At 46.6% G+C, this 18797-nt stretch overlaps 1 protein-coding gene across 1 annotated transcript; it reads left to right on the top strand.

Annotated features, from left to right (window-relative positions):
* The first annotated feature begins 871 nt into the window (after positions 1–871).
* Positions 872–4048, top strand: LOC139280959 (salivary gland specific protein SAGSIN1). Its single transcript, XM_070900783.1, has 3 exons — positions 872–1190; positions 1621–2592; positions 3912–4048. The coding sequence occupies exons 1-2, from the start codon at positions 1011–1013 to the stop codon at positions 1639–1641; spliced, it is 201 nt and encodes a 66-aa protein (XP_070756884.1). The 5' UTR covers positions 872–1010; the 3' UTR covers positions 1642–2592; positions 3912–4048.
* Positions 4049–18797: the final 14749 nt, after the last annotated feature.

The raw sequence follows: 18797 nt of genomic DNA, 5'->3' as shown, positions 1-18797 counted from the left end.
TGTCAATTTCAGTCATGCAATCTGTTAAAAAGAGCCCTTAATGGGATACTGACAAGGTCTGTATTTTTATAAGGGAAGTCTGACCCCAGGACTGGCATTTTGGTTAACATCAGTGTTATCATAAATGTGACAAAGTTCTAAAAGTCTTTTATTATCAGTATCTCTTTTAGGGTCAAATTCCATCCAAATACTAGTTTTGTGAGGCATCAACACCTTGTGGTAGAATGAACTCTATAATGTTGCATTCATTATAGTTATTCCTGGAAAATATAACCTGAAAACTCACCCAATTGCTCAGTCCTCTGTTAGTCCTCATTTTTTTAATGAATGCAAGGTACACCCAATTAGTGACAAGACAATTAGTGACCTCATTTTGTCGCAGATCAGATCGTTGCACACACCTACATTTACAAAACTAATATGAAAGACATTTAAAGGGTTTGGGCAAAATGACTGACTTTGGGAGAAAACTTTGAGTTTTAAAAAGCTGAAATAACATCTTCACAGAAACATGAAGCCCAGGTCAACACAATGCAGCATTAACTAAATCTTCCAGGACAGTGAACCTCTCCATATCAAAGAGCACTAAGGAGCAGAGAAATGAATTGCACCAGAAGTAAAGAAAATTGGCTCTGGGATTTTTGACAGGCAATTCAGATACCAAGAAAATACTATTTTTTTAAAAACTTGTTTTTTTTCTGTAGTATTATGACGCCGTTATACGCACAGGCTTTGATTTAAAGAGCATTTGCCTAATTTCTCGGTGCAGAGACCATGGGGTTTGCTGTTTTTGCAGGGGCAAAGTTGCTCTAAACAATCTCCAACTTTTCCATCTGACCTTGGGCCCGGAAGTGATCCTGTCGGAAGTGGGTGGGCGGGCCTTGGTTGGAAGGCTTTACCCGAGTTTGCCGGCCGCCGGCTGGAGATGCGCGGAGCCGGGGCTGCTGGTCAGGCCTCCCCCCGCTCCGCCTGTTGATGCCCGTGGTCGGCCTGTCGGGCCCCGGGTCTGCATGGCGGGCCTGCCCCTCGCGGCGCTCAGGTTCACCGGGCCGGCCGTCCGCTCGTACGGCATCTTCTCCAAGGGGCTGACCCGGACTCTGATCACCTTCTTCGACCTGGCCTGGAGACTCCGCCTCCGCTTCCCCTACCTCTACCTGATCGCCTCCATGATGCTCAACGTCCGCCTGCAGGTGGGTGCAGGGGAGGAGGAGGGGCCACTGGAATCACTGGGGGAAGGGGAGGGGCCACTGGAATCACGGAGGGGGGCATTGGAATCACTGGGGGGAGGGGCCACTGAGGGAAGGGGATACGAGGGAGGGACCACTGTAATCACCGGAGAGAGGGGCAACTGGAATCACTGGGGGGAGGGGCCACTAGGGGGTCAACTAGAATCACTGGAGGGGCGACCCACTGGAATCACTGGGGGAGGGGCCACTGGAATCACTGGAGCGGTGGCGGCCCGGGGGGGAGGAGGACTGGAATCACTGGGGGGAGGGGCGACCCACTGGAATAATGGGGGGGCAACTGGAATCACAGGGGTGGGCAACCTGTGACTGCAATAACAGGGGGGGGGGGCAACTGGCGGCTGGAATTATTTTAATGTGTGCTTTTTCTTTCTAGGTTCATATTGAGATCCACTAGTTGATTTGTGCAGTATTTTTGTTGGAGTATTCTAATCCTGGACTGCAAAGTTCTTACTTAATCAGTAGGCACAGCCAATTGTAAAACCAGTATCTCAGACTACAGCAGAATATGCGGAGTGTGAAAGAATTGAAGGATAACCTCCACGATTCACGTCTTGCAGTTCAGGAAGATGACGACGAATGCTCCTCATCAGTTGAAGGCAGTGTCAAAGTTTACAATGATGGGGATAATGCTTGCAATAATGACAGAGCTATTGATGGCCACATTGTTTACACACTGCCACAGGCTTTCTTCTTGCTGCTTGGAGCTATCTTCCCTTTAAGAGTCTGGCCTAGTGTTATAATCAAGAATATTCTGTTGCCCTACATTGTCAAAAATGAGCCTCCACCTTTAAGAATTCAGCGATGGCCAGTTTTCCACTCCTGTTTTGAATCAAGAGTTTTTCCGATAGTCCATCGTACTCCAAATGTGGAGGTTGTAAAGGGAAGTCTGGAAGAAACCTTTATATGTGCCGATACAACAATGACAACTGACTGTTTACAAAGAGCCAGTGCCAAGGTCTTCAGAATATGGTGTTACACAGGGGAGAGGTTTGTGCACTTTGCTCAGTTCTGGTTGCTGGAGAGGCCATCTGACCGCCACGTAAATTGGCCACAGTCAGAGAGGGCGATTCTCAAAGACAAATTAAGTTTTTCATTTGCATGTAGCTTGGATGCTGGGAAGAGGTGGCCTTGGAATTTGAATGACATCTTTTCTTTTAAATTGTGCGACTATCCAACACATCTGAAAACCAGCAGACCCTTTGTGCTTCTTGATCGAGTGACTTTGGAGCACATTCTTGGATACGAAACACTGTCATCTGATCTGAAATGTTCAACTTGCAACGCAGTGGACACTCCAAATAAGGGCTTTTGTGCTTGCTGTTCTGTGGCATGCTGTACTTAAAAGGTAAATTAAGGTTACGCAGCACAAATACTGCAATTATGAAATGATAGCTAGCTTTTTGAATGTATTGTGTGTGGGATTGTATATAAATTATGTGAAAACATTTAAAATTACTATTTTTAAAGTTTGATATAAATCATAAATTTTGGCTTAGCAACGTGACGGCTGTTGTTTTTTTTAGAATTGTTCAATTTTTTTTTAAGCTCCCCCCCCCCCCCCAAAAAAAAGAAATATAAAATTAGTTCTGCTTTTAGCTGGGACTGTCTGATGGTCATTTGTTCCATTGCTGGAGGCGGCTTTTGGCTCAATGGTAACATTCTTACCTCTGAGTAAGAAGGTGTTGGGTTCCCAAGCTATCAGAGTCCCAGGGAAGGGAGAGGGGAGCCCCGGGGAGGGGAGAGTAGGACGGTCCCCGGGGAGGGGAGGGGAGAGCAGAGCCCCGGGGAGGGGAGGGGAGAGCAGAACTCCGGAGAGGGGAGAGCAGAGAGTACCCGGGGAGGGGAGAGCAGAGCCCCGGACAGTCTCAGGGAAGGAGAGACTGAAGCTCCGGCTCTGAATTATTAGTTGACACCCAGTGGGATACTCGCGTTAGGAGGGTGCCCCACCCCCATTCTACGGGATGTTGGCGTCCATAAAACCCCTCCCGCAATATAGGACTAACCCCCCCCAGTTGGCTCGGTACTGTCATGGAAGGAGTGTTGACGTGGCAGCCTGTCAGGATGTCCATCACCCTGTGAATCCTTCCACTGCGTCACCCTGTTCTCTGAGGGAAGAGTGTGAAGATACAAAAACTCCCATTGCTCCTCTGTGAGCATTCACTGATGTGACGAGAGTCGTTGATGAATTTTGCCTCAGTTCTACCCTCACCTTGTGACAGTGCGATAAGGTGGGTGGCGAATTGCTGGAGTTCATTGGAGTTTTGTTGGTTTTGGGAGTCATGCCTGCGGAGCGATAGCCACAGCACCAGGCTGAAGTACAGGAGGTTTGTCCGGCTAATTCACAGCGATGAACATCGTTGTTAGCCTCCATCCTGATCAAAATACACTTTTTTTTGTTCAATTAAAATATGTGCTGGCGAACACACGGGGCCAAATGTTGAATTAAGATGATGTTGCTTTGAATAACTCATTTACGGTCATGTAAAGTAGTGCGGATGCTGGAAATCTGAAACAGAAAATGCTGGATACACTCAGCGGGTCGGGCACCATCTGTGGCGGGAGAAACCGAGTGAACGTTTCAGGTCGGAGACCCTTCCTCAGACTAGTTCTAATAAATGGTCATTGACTTGAAGCGTTAACCCCGTGTTTCTTCTCTCTTCACAGATGCTGCCTGATCCATTTACAGTCGGGATTGTTTGCGGCCGTTACATAAAAATCATGCGAATGGGAGCATCTGTCAGCACGCTTGATTGCCTCACCCCTGACAGCACTCGAATAAAGAAGCATTTACTGTGCCCCTATTACTGCTGTATTCTCATAATGGCTTTCGATAAATGAGCACATTTCCACATCATCTGGTTGTGTTAGCATATAAATTTACCATGCAAGTTTCATTGTGGATGAAGATTTTTCAATTTGCACTTCTTTGCACATCATTGGGTTTTATTTACTCGAGACATTTTAAAATCTAAAGTTCCCACATTGGCACCGTGTATAATGACCTGCTGCAAAAATCAATTCGATGTGGTTCGCACAACAAATAGCACTTAAGGGTTCAACATGTTCATAAAGCTCTTTGATCATTTTAAGTGTGGAGTGTTTTTCTTTTTAAGTCTGATACTTGAGAGATAAAAAGAAAAGAACTCCCAATGCTGGGAATTTGAAATAAGAATAAACTGGTGGACATGCCCATCAACATCGAGAAAGACAAAAAACAGGTTAAAGGTTTTGGCATCTCTTGTCCGAACCATATTCAAGCCCCTTTTTCCCCACAGAAGCTGGAGGTTGCTGGTTCGAGTTCCAGGGCAGCTGACATTGTTCAGTTATATCTTTTCATTTCTCAGTTGGGTTGCTGGATAGGGGGAATTTTGTCTCTTCCTCCCCTCCCTCCCTCCCACTCGGCTGCCTGCTGGTTGTAGAGAGGTCTTCAGGCCAGAGCATTCCCAGGCTTCTAGATTCAGGGTTGTGTGTGTGTGTGTGTGTGTGTGCGCGCTAGACCCATGCAGCAGAGCCTGCTCTCCAATCGTCTTAGATACCCCTTGCCATTGGACCAAGACCTTGCTCTGTCAAGCCCGTGCGGTGGCTGGTGTGCAACGGTCACCCCACGTTAAAAGAATTCATGCACAGGCATCTTCCACCCTTTAAAATGAAGTTTGGGATCTGGAACATCATGACCCTCATGGACAACTCCATTTAGTGTGGAAGCAAGTCATCCTCGGCTCCAGGGACTAAGAGAGATTCGGAGTGCTGAGCAGAATGCAAGGGAAGCAAATGGGGAGAGAGACCTTAAAATAGGTGCAGTTTCCATTTTTATCTGGTCCTTTCAACATGCAAATTTTCAATGTAATAAATTGTTAAGAGTCAGAAACTTGTTGCCATCCTTTCAATGCCAGAAATCCCACTTGGCATGCCGCTATCTTCCTAAAACACCTCTTCCTACTTTATGGTAATTAGATTGTAAGTACTGACTGACGCCTCCGTATCTTTCAAAAAGTATTTGTTCAACGATATGCTACTCAATTTATTTTCATGCATGAACAAACATTACCCGTTGTTTTTAATTCCTCTGTTTACATTTCTTCCTCTGAAGTGCTGCAAGGGCACAATTCCACCAATAACAGGCAATCCTCTGGTATGTTGCGATTTTCATATGTGAGCTCAATAGCTTATTTCACCGTGGAGGCTGATTATAAGAACGTAAGAATTAGGAGCAGGATTAGGCCATATGCCCCCTTCTATGTTTCTATGTTTGAGCCTGCTCTGCCATTCAAAAAGATCATGGCTGATCTTCTACCTCCGCTCCACTTTCCTGCCCGATGCCCCTTGATTCCCTCAGTGCCCAAAAATTTATCGATCTCTGCCTTGAACATACTCAACGAGTGAGCATCCACAGCCCTCGAGGGTAGAGAATTCCAAAGATTCACCACCCTCTGAGTGAAGAAATTTCTCCTCATCTCAGTCCTAAATGGCCGACCCCTTATTCTGAGACTGTGCCCCCTGGTTCTAAACTCTCCAGCCCGGGGAAACAGTATCTACCCTGTCAAATACTCTAAAAATGTTATACATTTCAATGAGATCACCTCTCATTCTTCTAAGCGCCAGAGATTATAGGTCCATTCTGCTCAATCTCTCCTCATACGACAACCCTCTCATCCCAGGGATTAATCTAGTGAGCCTTCGTTGCACTCCCTCTAAGGCATATGTATCCTTCCTTGGGTAAGGAGACCAAAATTCTACACTGTTTTCCAGGTGTCTCACCATAACCCTGCATAATATCCTTCACATAAGAACATAAAAAATAGGAGCAGGAGTAGACTATTTGGCCCCTCATGCCTGCTCCACCATTCAGTAAGATCATGGCTCCACTTTCCTGCCCTCTCCCCATAACCCTTAACTCCTTTATCATTCAAAAATCTGTCTATCTCTGCTTTAAATATATCCAATGTCCCACCCTCCACAGCTCTCTGGGGTAGAGAATTCCAAAGATTCACGACCCTCTGAGAGAAGAAATTCCTTCTCATTTCTGTTTTAAATGTGCGACCCCTTTTTCTGAAACTATGCCCCCTAGTTCTAGATTCTCCCACGAGGGGAAACATACTCTCTGCATCTACCCTAACCTGCTCCCACTTCCAGCTAGGGCCAATGGAGAGTGGATCGGTGCAGGGCGAATCCTTGTCTATATTACCAGTAAGTGAGTTAGCGCAGTGATCCTTGTTTATTACTACCGTTAATTGTTTCTTGATATTGATGCAATTATAGTGCTGCCTCACCCTAGTTCGGCTAAGCCAGCAGGCAACAGGAATGAACCTAGCTACTTCCTGTTTGGCTGGGTCAGTACCATGATGTGTAATGCGCGTGCGCACACACACACACACGCGCACACACACACACAGGTCTTGCATATTAATAATAGCGTGGACATTTCATGTGAAATATTAGTAATTCTATGGAAATAATTGGTATTTTTCATCTATTTTTACTTTGAAATTAAAACGCTAGTTAAACAGGAGGGATGTAACACCCGATTCCTATCACTTTCTCGCCCTTCACTGCTATTCATTTAATAATATTCTTTCCGCTTTCCTTTGGGTAAAGCAAGCACACACGTTTTTGAGATGGAAAGTATTTAATAATGTTGAAAAATTTCAGCAAAGCAGTGAAATAATTTTTAATAGAAAGACAAAGTTTAGTCTTCAAGTGAATTGGGATTAGAGGGCAGTGGATAACTGGACAAGGGAATGCAGACATAAATCAGTTAATGTGAAGTCATACTTGCCCATTTTCCACATTTATGATAGGAATTTTCTATGTAAACCTGTCACAGTTATAAACCCTTCTGTCAGTGGTGATGCTGCAGTGCCTTCACTGGTAGGAAGGCATAATTACACTGTAACAAGGTTCACATTGATTGTTTCCATTATAAATGTGGGCGTAGGAATTTAAAATGGAAAAGGGTAACAGGAAGTGGCTGCTGATGTAAGATTTTTAATAGAAAATTCAGCAAAATGTTTTTCTCTCTCTCTTCTCCATTGGAGGTGCAGTTCCTAGGGCCCAGAAAGTAAGCAGTGCCAGGCTTCTCAACTGCAAGAGGCATCACCTTTGAAGTCCAATCCTGTCTTGACCCAGTGTTCACACTCAAACACTTTGCAGCAGGGATTAATAGGCAGGAATCGGGGTGGGTAACTCTGGTTTATTTCCTCTCTATTCCATCCCCCACTCCAACCCAAGGGTGCTGAGGCCAAGCCCGATCCTCGCTGAGATTAGCTCACACCAGCAAAGACCATGGGTTGAATTAGTGCTGACTTACTGTGTAGCACTTGCTACTGTCTGAGTCAGAAGGTTGTGGGTTCAAGTTCCACTCCAGGGACTTGGGCACAAAAAAATCTAGGCTGACACTCCAGTGCAGTGCTGAGGGAGTGCTGCACTGTCAGAGGTGCCGTCTTTCAGATGAGACGTTAAACCAAGGCCCCGTCTGCTCTCTCAGGTGGATGTAAAAGATCCCATGGCACTATTTCAAAGAAGAGCAGGGGAGTTATCCCCAGTGTCCTGGCCAATATTTATTCCTCAATCAACATCACATAAACAGATTATCTGGTCATTATCACGTTGTTGTTTGTGGGAGCTTGCTTTTGCTGCCGCGTGTCCCACATTACAACAGTGACTACGCTCCAAAATTACTTCGTTGGCTGTAAAGCGCTTTGAGATGTCCGATGGTCGTGAAAGGCGCTATATAAATGCAAGTCTTTTTTCTTTTTTTATCTTGGTTACGGCTCGGTACTGCTCTAGGTGGTACACTAGTTTCCTGACTCATCAGATGACTGCAAATACATTTTTCTTCAAGCAGTTCCTTGGTATGTTTTGGGGTTGCCAAATATTGTATCGTTTCTTGCCACCCTTCAATGGATTTGTTGAGTGACAAATTAAAAGTACCCTGTTTGGTTTAGAAATATATGAATCTGTTGATTTATTTATAATTTTATTCATATTGAATGGCATAGTGATTGAATTTTTAGAGTGCATTGACTGTTACTTGGGGAGCTTCTGCCCTCTGCTCCAAAAAGCGAAGTAAGCTGTATAATAAAGTGACTTGTGACTGTTGTGCTAACTCGTGAGTGTTGAGGTGTCTCCATTTTCTTCTTCCGCGTTAGTTAAGTATTTTCTATGTTTTTTGCTCATATTCCCCAATCTCAATCCAAGCGTATAAGATTATGAGGGGGCTTGACAAGGTGGATGCAGAGAGGATGTTTCCACTGATGGGGGAGACTAGAACTAGAGGGCATAATCTTAGAATAAGGGGCCGCCCATTTAAAACTGAGATGAGAAATCTCTTCTCTCAGAGGGTTGTAAATCTGTGGAATTCGCTGACTCAGAGAGCTGTGGAACATTGAATAAATTTAAGACAGAGATAGACAGCTTCTTGACTGATAAGGGATTAAGGGGTTATGGGGAGCAGGCAGGGAAGTAGACCTGAGTCCATGATCGGATCAGCCATGATCGTATTAAATGGCGGAGCAGACTCGAGGGGCCGTATGGCCTACTCCTGCTCCTATTTCTTATGTTTATGTTCATTCCAACAAAAATCCCCAGGGAATCAGATGGTAATTTCTTGCCCCTTAATAACCGCTAAAGCAAGAAGAGAGGAGGGATGGGAGGAGAGTAGGGAGAAGAGAGAAAGGTGGAGGTGGCATGGAGGGAGAGTGGGGAGAACATCCCCCCCGATGGAGGGAGGTGGGGAGAACAAAAGGAGGGGGAGAATGACAAACAAGAGCAGGGGGATGGGAGAGAAGGAAGGTGGAAGGATGGGGGGGTGGAGAGAGGAGGAGGAGAGGTGGTTGGGGGAGGGGAGGTAAAGAGAGGAGGCAGCTTCACATTGCAAAGTAAATCATAAGCTGTAAGCTCATGGAAGAATATATTCTGCAATGTATGCTCTTGAACCTCCTCTAGGTCTGATGGGCATACAAGAATGGTCTTACTAAAAGGACGCAATACAAAACACAATGGTTACTTAATTTTCTCATGTTTTACTCTACGCCAGCATAGTTTTCAAGGTAGATTTCAGTAAAGGTACTGTGTAAGGCAGGTTTACAGCACGCGGGTTTGACAGTGTTAGCACCATGTAGAAATGTGGTTAGATCCCTGGCTGCAGCATTGACCACATCTCAATGGTAAACCTGGAACCCAGATTAACCAGGAGGCTATTTGTAGTTTCCAGACATTCAGCAGTTGCTTTAATTTGTGACCTCCACCGTCGAGAGCAGGGGCTCTCGACCATTTTGCTTCCGAGGCTATCCCCCCCACCATGTTATTAAAAGTTCTGCGGACCCCTGTAACGCAACACAAAAAAAATTTCTGCTTAAAAACTAGTTATTATTAGCTCTATTACTCCTTACGTAAAGAAGAATTTATTAAGTCCTTAATTTACAAAAGTGAAATACTGCGGAACCTGGAAATCTGAAATAAAAACAAAATGCTGGCAACAGCAGGTCGGGCAGCATCTGTGGAGAGAGAAACAGAGTTAACGTTTCAGAAGTGACGAAAGGTCATCGACCTGAAACGTTAACTCTGTTTCTCTCTCCAGTATTTTCTGTTTTTATCCTAAGTGTACATGTCGTGCCCATTTGCTGCCTGAAGTTTGTTCCTCCCCATCGACCATTTGCTTAACAGCCAATGAAGCAAGAGCAACAAATGCACTGCTCACGGCGGGCTCGTTTCGTGCATACTCGGTCGGGCTGGACTAAAATTCCAGGTCCATCCCCTCCATTTAGGAAACAGAATTTCCCTCTTATTTCGATACCAAACCCCGACACGGCGATGAAAGCCAGTGACTTCAATTATCATCATCATCATCATAGGCAGTCCCTTGGAATTGAGGAAGACTTGCTTCCACTCTTAAAATGAGTCCTTGGGTGGCTGAACAGTCCAATACGAGAACTACAGTCCCTGTCGCAGTCGTTGAGGGCAAGGGAGGGTGGGATTGGTTTGCCGCACGCTCCTTCTGCTGCCTGCGCTTGATTTCTGCATGCTCTCGGCGATGAGACTCGAGGTGCTCAGTGCCCTCCCGGATGCATTTCCTCCACTTAGGGTGGTCTTTGGCCAGGGTCTCCCAGGTGTCGGTGGGGATGTTGCACTTTATCAGGGAGGCTTTGAGGGTGTCCTTGTAACGTTTCCTCTGCCCACCATTGGCTCGTTTGCCGTAAGGAGTTCCGAGTAGAGCGCTTGCTTTGAGAGTCTCGTGTCTGGCATGCAAACGATGTGGTCTGCCCGGTGGAGCTGATCAAGTGTGGTCAGTGCTTCGATGCTGGGGATGTTGGCCTGGTCAAGGACTGCGCCAATAATGGCGGATGGCACACGAGAGAAATGGAAAAATAAACAGGGCCCTGAGTGACTTTACCCACCCGACCCCATAAATCATTCAGTGACGAAGGCAACCCCCCACCCCCTTTCCTCCTCCCCAATTCTTTCACAAATAGCCGGCGGCATCTCAAAGGACTCGAGCTCCCAGACTAGGCCTATCCGTCTGTCGCAGAAACTCTTGGCCATGAATTATAAAGCTCCGAGGTATGAGGAAAGTCGTGATAACGTCTTCAGCTATTTTATTAACTCAGACTGAAGACATTGAAGGATAGAGTCACACCGGATCCCCAATTACTACAGCCTAGCTTCTTTCTTTCTTCCCACCCTCCCAAGGCCATGTGCTGGGTATTCTTTCTTAGAAGCATGAGAGGTGATCTTACTGAAAAGTATAAGATTCTGAGGGGGCTTGACAGGGTAGATGCCGAGAGGATGTAATTCACACACTCAGGAATTCAAAGTGTGCAATCTCCTCAATTTAGTACTTTATGGAAGCCAATACTCCAATTCCTTTTTTCTTCCCTGCAAAGCCAGTAATTGTTTCAGGCCTCGGATTTTGCGGTGGTAATGATGGTGAAACTGTCAGCGTTCGCCGTCATTACCCCTCTGAAACTGACCATAACTTCAGGATCTAGCGCCTGCACAGATAAATGTGGAAATCCTGAAGTTGCAGTCAGTCATTCCCTGCTCCTTCACAGGCTGTGCTGTGGAACTCCTCATAGCTGGCAATCAGTGAAATCTCTTGACCTGACAAAAACTTTCCCTTTTCCACGGTGTTAAACACTCCATAAAAAGTTAAGCCTTGTTCAATGAAGTGTAACTGGGTGTTTAATGACATTCTGAGCAGTAACTACTGCTGAACAACTGTTCTAAAAACAACTAATTTTATATTTGTAGAATGTCAAATTTCTCCATTATGATAACAATTACCAGATTTTTAAAATAAAAATATTTTTTAAAGTTTGTATATGATATTTCAACTTCTATCTTAAACCCGTGTGTATGTCCCAATCTTTATTTCGCTCTCTGTAAAAAAAAAAATTCTGCTTTTTAAATGATAAAAGCTGCTTTTTATTTCCTGGTTTGCTGTCTGTGAGAATTTTTCAGAGTGATCAGCTGCTGAGACAACTTGTTGACATCACTGCTGCTGTACGCTGGAGATTTCCTATAGACAGCGCTACAATCAAATTAATGTCGCGAAGGTTAAAGTTTTCGCCACAGAGATCATGGGGTTGGGACGATTGGCGTCACTTCGCCACTGACCGCAAATTCCGGAGCCATTATTTCACCAAATATAGGAAGGTATTTTGGGGGGAAGAAACATAGCCAAGCTTTTTTTTTGACTGTAATTTCAATGCCGGTGATTCTTGCGAGTGAGTTGTCGATCCTTACACACACCTCCGATGTAATCTTTTTCCTTGTGTATTAATTTTACATGGAATTTACAGCACAGAAACAGGCCATTCGGCTCAACAGATTTACGCCAGTGTTTATGCTCCACAGGAGCCTCCTCCCACCCCTACGTCACCTCACCAGATCAACATAACTTTCTGTTCCTTTCTCCCTTATGTACTTACCTGATAATCCTACTGTGTGTCTGGAAAGGTTTGAATATTGTCACAGGATGTTAAAGCACGGCTGTTTGCTTGGATGTATTTGTGTGTAAAAAACATCTCTAAACTTTTCACCTTATTCTCACTAAATATTATTTTTTTCTGTATTTTCTACAAAAGTAACAGATTTTGTTTTGAGGGGCCAGTAGGGGAAATGAATCAGCCCTTGTTTCACCTCTACAATTCCAACTTCAATTCATTGGGCCCAAGTTTCCACACGCGCCTAGAACGGCGCAGTCCTGACCTGGACGCCCGTTTTTCGCGCCACAAAGTGCGCCTAAAAAAATCCTCGGTATTCTCCACCTACCTGCAGGTCCTCTGGCCCTCGGCGCAGCCAGCATGAGCTGTGGGGGGGCGGAGCCAGGTCCCTGCGCTGAAAACAGTGCCGGGACCTCTGCACATGCGCGCTACAGTGGGCACGCAAGTGCAGTAGCTCCAGGCGCCGAACTGTGTGGGAGGGGCCCGAAGCACGCAGCCCCTAGCCCTGGCTGAATGGCCTCACTGGGGCTGCGTGAATAAGGCTCCTCCCACGGCCAGCTCCTGCTCCCCCCCCGACCAGACCCGACACTCGCTCCCCGCCCCCGCCCTGCCTCCGGACCAGACCCAACACCCGCTCCCCCCGCCCCTGCCTCCGGACCAGACCCGTCACCCGCTCCCCCCCCCGCCCCCCCCGGACTGGATCCGACCCGACCCGCGCCCCTGTTCCCGCTCCGCCCCCCCGACTGGACCCGACCCGACCCGACCCGACCCGCGCTCCTGTTCCCGCTCCCCGCTTCCCCGACTGGACCCGACCCGCGCTCCTGTTCCCGCTCCCCGCCCCCCCGACTGGACCCGACCCGACCCGCGCTCCCGCCCCCCGACCCGACCCCCCCTCACTAGACCCGACCCGACCCGACTCCCGCTCCCAGACTGTATCCGACCTGACCTCCCCCCCCTCCCTCTCCCTCCCCCCCTCCCTCTCCCTCCCTCCCCCCGACCCGACCTGACCCGAACTGAACCGAACCGAACCGACCCGACCCAACGCCACCTACCTGTAAATCTGGTGCTGGGGACGGGCCCTGCCTGAAGTCTCGGGCCGGCCCGTTGAGCCTTCGGTCCCGAAAGGCCTGCCTGAAGCACTTTCACACAGGTAGGAAGATGGTTTATTTAATCTTTTCTTTGCTTATAAATGTTTATTCAGGTTGGATTTATTTGTATAATATTTGTATAAGTATAAATAAGGATTTATTATAGAATTTAATGACTTCCCTTCACCCCCCCCCTCCCCCTCCCCCACCTCGTTCTGGACGCCTAATTTGTAACCTGCGCCTGATTTTTTAATGTGTAGAACAGGTTTTTTCAGTTCTACAAAAATCTTCACTTGCTCCATTCTACTTTAGTTTGGAGTACGTTTTCACTGTGGAAACTTTCAAATCAGGCGTCAGTGGCCGGACACGCCCCCTTTTGAAGAAAAAATTCTGTTCCAAAGTAGAACTGTTCTACCTGACTAGAACTGCAGAAAAAAAAATGTGGAGAATTGCGATTTCTAAGATAGTCCGTTCTCCACCAGTTGCTCCTAAAAATCAGGCGCAAATCATGTGGAAACTTGGGCCCATTGTCTCAACAAACTGTGTGTGTGTGTGTCTTAAATCACAGATTTTATGACTATTTCCTGCTGTTGAAGTCATAAGAACGTAAGAAATAGGAGCAGGAGTAGGCCATAAGGCCCCTCGAGCCTGCTCCGCCATTCAATAAGATCATGGCTGATCTGATCATGGACTTGGCTCCACTTCCCTGCTTGCTCCCCATAACCCCTTATCCCCTTATCGTTTAAGAAACTGTCTATTTCTGTCTTAAATTTATTTAATGTCCCAGCTTCCAGAGCTCTCTGAGGCAGCGAATTCCACAGATTCACAACCCACTGAGAGAAGAAATTTCTCCTCATTCAGTTCTAAATGGGCAGCCCCTTATTCTAAGATCATGCCCTCTAGTTCTAGTCTCCCCCACCAGTGGAAACATCCTCTCTGCATCCACCTTGTCAAGCCCTCTCATAATCTTATACGTTTCGATAAGATCATCTCTCATTCTTCTGAATTCCAATGAGTAGAGGCCCAACCTACTCAACCTTTTCTCATAAGTCAACTCCCTCATGCCCGGGATCAACCCAGTGAACCTTCTCTGAGCTGCCTCCACAGCAAGTATATCCTTTCATAAATATGGAAACCAAAACTGCACGCAGTATTCCAGGTGTGGCCTCAACAATACCCTGTACAGCTGTAATAAGACTTCCCTGCTTTTATACTCCATCCCCTTTGCAATAAAGGCCAAGATTCCATTGGCCTTCCTGATCACTTGCTGTACCTGCATTCTATCCTTTTGTGTTTCATGTACAAGTTCCCCCAGGTCCCGCTGTACTGCAGCACTTTGCAATCTTTCTCCATTTAAATAATAACTTGCTCTTTGATTTTTACTGCCAAAGCGCATGACCTCACACTTTCCAACATATTGGGCCCAAGTTTCCACACGCGCCTAGAACGGCGCAGTCCCGACCTGGATGCCCGTTTTTCGCGCCACAAAGTGCGCCTAAAAAAATCCTCGGTATTCTCCACCTACCTGCAGGTCCTCTGGTCCTCGGCGCAGCCAGCACGAGCTGTGGGGGGGCGGAGCCAGGTCCCTGCGCTGAAAACAGTGCCGGGACCTCTGCACATGCGCGCTACAGTGGGCACGCAAGTGCAGTAGCTCCAGGCGCCGAACTGTGTGGGCGGGGCCCGAAGCACGCAGCCCCTAGCCTTGGCTGAATGGCTTCACTGGGGCTGCGTGAATAAGGCTCCTCCCACGGCCAGCTCCTGCTTCCCCCCCACCCCCTCGACCAGACCCGACACTCGCTCCCTGCCCCCACCTGCCTCCGGACCAGACCCGACACCCGCGCACCCACCCCCCCACGCGACTGACCCGACTCGACCCGCGCTCCTGTTCCCGCTCCCCGCTTCCCCCGACTGGACCCGACCTGCGCTCCCGCCCCCCCGACACGACCCCACCCCCACTGGACCCGACCCGACTCCCGCTCCCGGACTGGATCCGACCTGACCTCCCCCCTCCCTCTCTCTCTCCCTCCGCCCCCCCCTCCCTCTCTCTCTCTCCCTCCGCTCCCCCCTCCCTCTCTCTCTCTCTCCCTCCGCCCCCCCCTCCCTCCCTCCCTCTCTCTCCCGCCCCCTCTCTCTCTCTCTTCCCCCCCCCCCACTCCCCCCGACCCGAACCGAACCGAACCGAACCTCCCCGACCCAACCCAACCTGTAAATCTGGTGCTGGGGACAGTTCAGCCTTCGGTCCCGAAAGGCCTGCCTGAAGCACTTTCACACAGGTAGGAAGATGGTTTATTTAATCTTTTCTTTGCTTATAAATGTTTATTCAGGTTGGATTTATTTGTATAATATTTGTATAAGTATAAATAAGGATTTATTATAGAATTTAATGACTTCCCTTCCCCCCCCTCCCCCCCCACCTCGTTCTGGACGCCTAATTTATAACTGCGCCTGATTTTTTAATGTGTAGAACAGGTTTTTTCAGTTCTACAAAAATCTTCACTTGCTCCATTCTACTTTAGTTTGGAGTACGTTTTCACTGTGGAAACTTTCAAATCAGGCGTCAGTGGCCGGACACGCCCCCTTTTGAAGAAAACATTTTGTTCCAAAGTAGAACTGTTCTACCTGACTAGAACTGCAGAAAAAAAAATGTGGAGAATTGCGATTTCTAAGATAGTCCGTTCTCCACCAGTTGCTCCTAAAAATCAGGCGCAAATCATGTGGAAACTTTGGCCCTATACTCCATCTGCCAAATTCGTGCCCACTCACTTAGCCTGTCTATGTCCTCCTGCAGCCTCTTTATGTCCTCCTCATACATTGCCCTTCCTCCCATCTTTGTATCGTCAGCAAACTTGGTTACAGTCCCAGCTTCCAAGTCGTTAATATAGATTGTAAATAGTTCGGGTCCCAGCACTGATCCCTGCGGCACCTCCACTCGTTACTCTGTTTTCTGTTTGTCAGCCAATCCTCTATCCATGCTAATATATTACCCCCAACCCTGTGAACTTTTATCTTGTGCAGTAACCTTTTGTGTGGCACCTTGTCAAATGCCTTCTGGAAGTCCAAATACACCACATCCACTGGTTCCCCTTTATCCACCCTGTTCATTACATCCTCAAAGAATTCCAGCAAATTTGTCAAACATGACTTCCCCTTCATAAATCCATGCTGACTTTGCCTGACCAAATTTTGCTTTTCCAAATGTCCTGTTACTGCTTCTTTAATAATGGACGGCAACATTTTCCCAACCACAGATGTTAGGCTAACTGGTCTATAGTTTCCTGCTTTTGTCTGCCTCCTTTTTTGAATAGGGGCATTACATTTGCAGTTTTCCAATCTGCTGGGATCTCCCCAGAATCCAGGGAATTTTGGTAAATTACAACCGATGCATCCGCAATCCCTGCCACTACTTCTCTTAGGATGCAAGCCATCAGGTCCAGGGGATTTATCTGCCTTTAGTCCCATTATCTTAATGAGCACCGCCTCCTTAGTGATTGTGATTATATGAAGTTCCTCCCCCTTTATAGCCCCTTTACTATCCACTGTTGGAATATTGTTAGTGTCCTCTACCGTAAAAACTGATACAAAATACTTGTTTAGAGTTTCTGCCATCTCCATGTTCGCCATTACTAATTCCCCGGTCTCGTCCTCTAAGGGACCAACATTTACTTCAGCCACTCTTTTTCTTTTTATTTACCTATAGAAACTGTTACTATCTGCTTTTATATTCTGTGCTAGTTTACTTTCATAGTCTATCTTCCCTTTCTTAATCATTTTTTTAGTCATTCTTTGCTGGCTTTTAAAAGCTTCCCAATCTTCTGCCCTCCCATTAGTTTTGGCCATTTTGTATGCTCTTGTTTTTAATCGGATACCATCCTTTATTTCTTTAGTTAGCCACGGATGGCTATCTTTTCTCTTACACCTTTTCTTCCTCACTGGAATATATTTTTCTTGAGAGTTGTGAAATATCTCTTTAAATGTACATCACTGTTCATCAACCGTCCCACAATTCAATCTGTTTTGCCAGTCCACTTTAGCCAACTCTGTCCTCATACCTTCATAGTGTCCTTTATTTAAGCTTAGTACACTGGTTAGAGATCCAACTTTCTCATCCTCCATCTGAATCTGAAATTCAATCATGCTATGATCACTCATTCCAAGGGGAATATGCACATAGATTGGGCTAGCCAAACTGGAAGCAATACGGTGGAGGAGGATTTCCTGGAGTGCATAAGGGATGGTTTTCTAGACCAATATGTTGAGGAACCAACTAGGGGGGAGGCCATCTTAGACTGGGTGTTGTGTAATGAGAGGGGATTAATTAGCAATCTCGTTGTGCGAGGCCCCTTGGGGAAGAGTGACCATAATATGGTGGAATTCTGCATTAGGATGGAGAATGAAACAGTAAATTCAGAGACCATGGTCCAGAACTTAAAGAAGGGTAACTTTGAAGGTATGAGGCGAGAATTGGCTAGGATAGATTGGCGAATGATACTTAGGGGGTTGACTGTGGATGGGCAATGGCAGACATTTAGAGACCGCATGGATGAAGTACAACAATTGTACATTCCTGTCTGGCGTAAAAATAAAAAGGGGAAGGTGGCTCAACCGTGGCTATCTAGGGAAATCAGGGATAGTATTAAAGCCAAGGAAGTGGCATACAAATTGGCCAGAAATAGCAGCGAACCTGGGGACTGGGAGAAATTTAGAACTCAGCAGAGGAGGACAAAGGGTTTGATTAGGACAGGGAAAATGGAGTACGAGAAGAAGCTTGCAGGGAACATTAAGGCGGATTGCAAAAGTTTCTATAGGTATGTAAAGAGAAAAAGGTTGGTGAAGACAAACGTAGGTCCCCTGCAGTCAGAATCAGGGGAAGTCATAACGGGGAACAAAGAAATGGCAGATCAATTGAACAAGTACTTTGGTTCGGTATTCACTAAGGAGGATACAAACAACCTTCCGGATATAAAAGGGGTCAGAGGGTCTAGTAAGGAAGAGGAACTGAGGGAAATCTTTATTAGTCGGGAAATTGTGTTGGGGAAATTGATGGGATTGAAGGCAGATAAATCCCCAGGGCCTGATGGCCTGCATCCTAGAGTACTTAAGGAGGTGGCCTTGGAAATAGCGGATGCATTGACAGTCATTTTCCAACATTCCATTGACTCTGGATCAGTTCCTATGGAGTGGAGGGTAGCCAATGTAACCCCACTTTTTAAAAAAGGAGGGAGAGAGAAAACAGGGAATTATAGACCGGTCAGCCTGACCTCAGTAGTGGGTAAAATGATGGAATCAATTATTAAGGATGTCATAGCAGTGCATCTGGAAAATGGTGACATGATAGGTCCAAGTCAGCATGGATTTGTGAAAGGGAAATCATGCTTGACAAATCTTCTGGAATTTTTTGAGGATGTTTCCAGTAAAGTGGACAAAGGAGAACCAGTTGATGTGGTATATTTGGACTTTCAGAAGGCTTTCGACAAGGTCCCACACAAGAGATTAATGTGCAAAGTTAAAGCACATGGGAT

Source organism: Pristiophorus japonicus, chromosome 15 (assembly GCF_044704955.1).
Source record: "Pristiophorus japonicus isolate sPriJap1 chromosome 15, sPriJap1.hap1, whole genome shotgun sequence".
Classification (NCBI taxonomy): domain Eukaryota; kingdom Metazoa; phylum Chordata; class Chondrichthyes; family Pristiophoridae; genus Pristiophorus; species Pristiophorus japonicus.
Note: the sequence above shows the minus strand (reverse complement) of the source record. Positions and strands in the feature narration are given on the sequence as shown.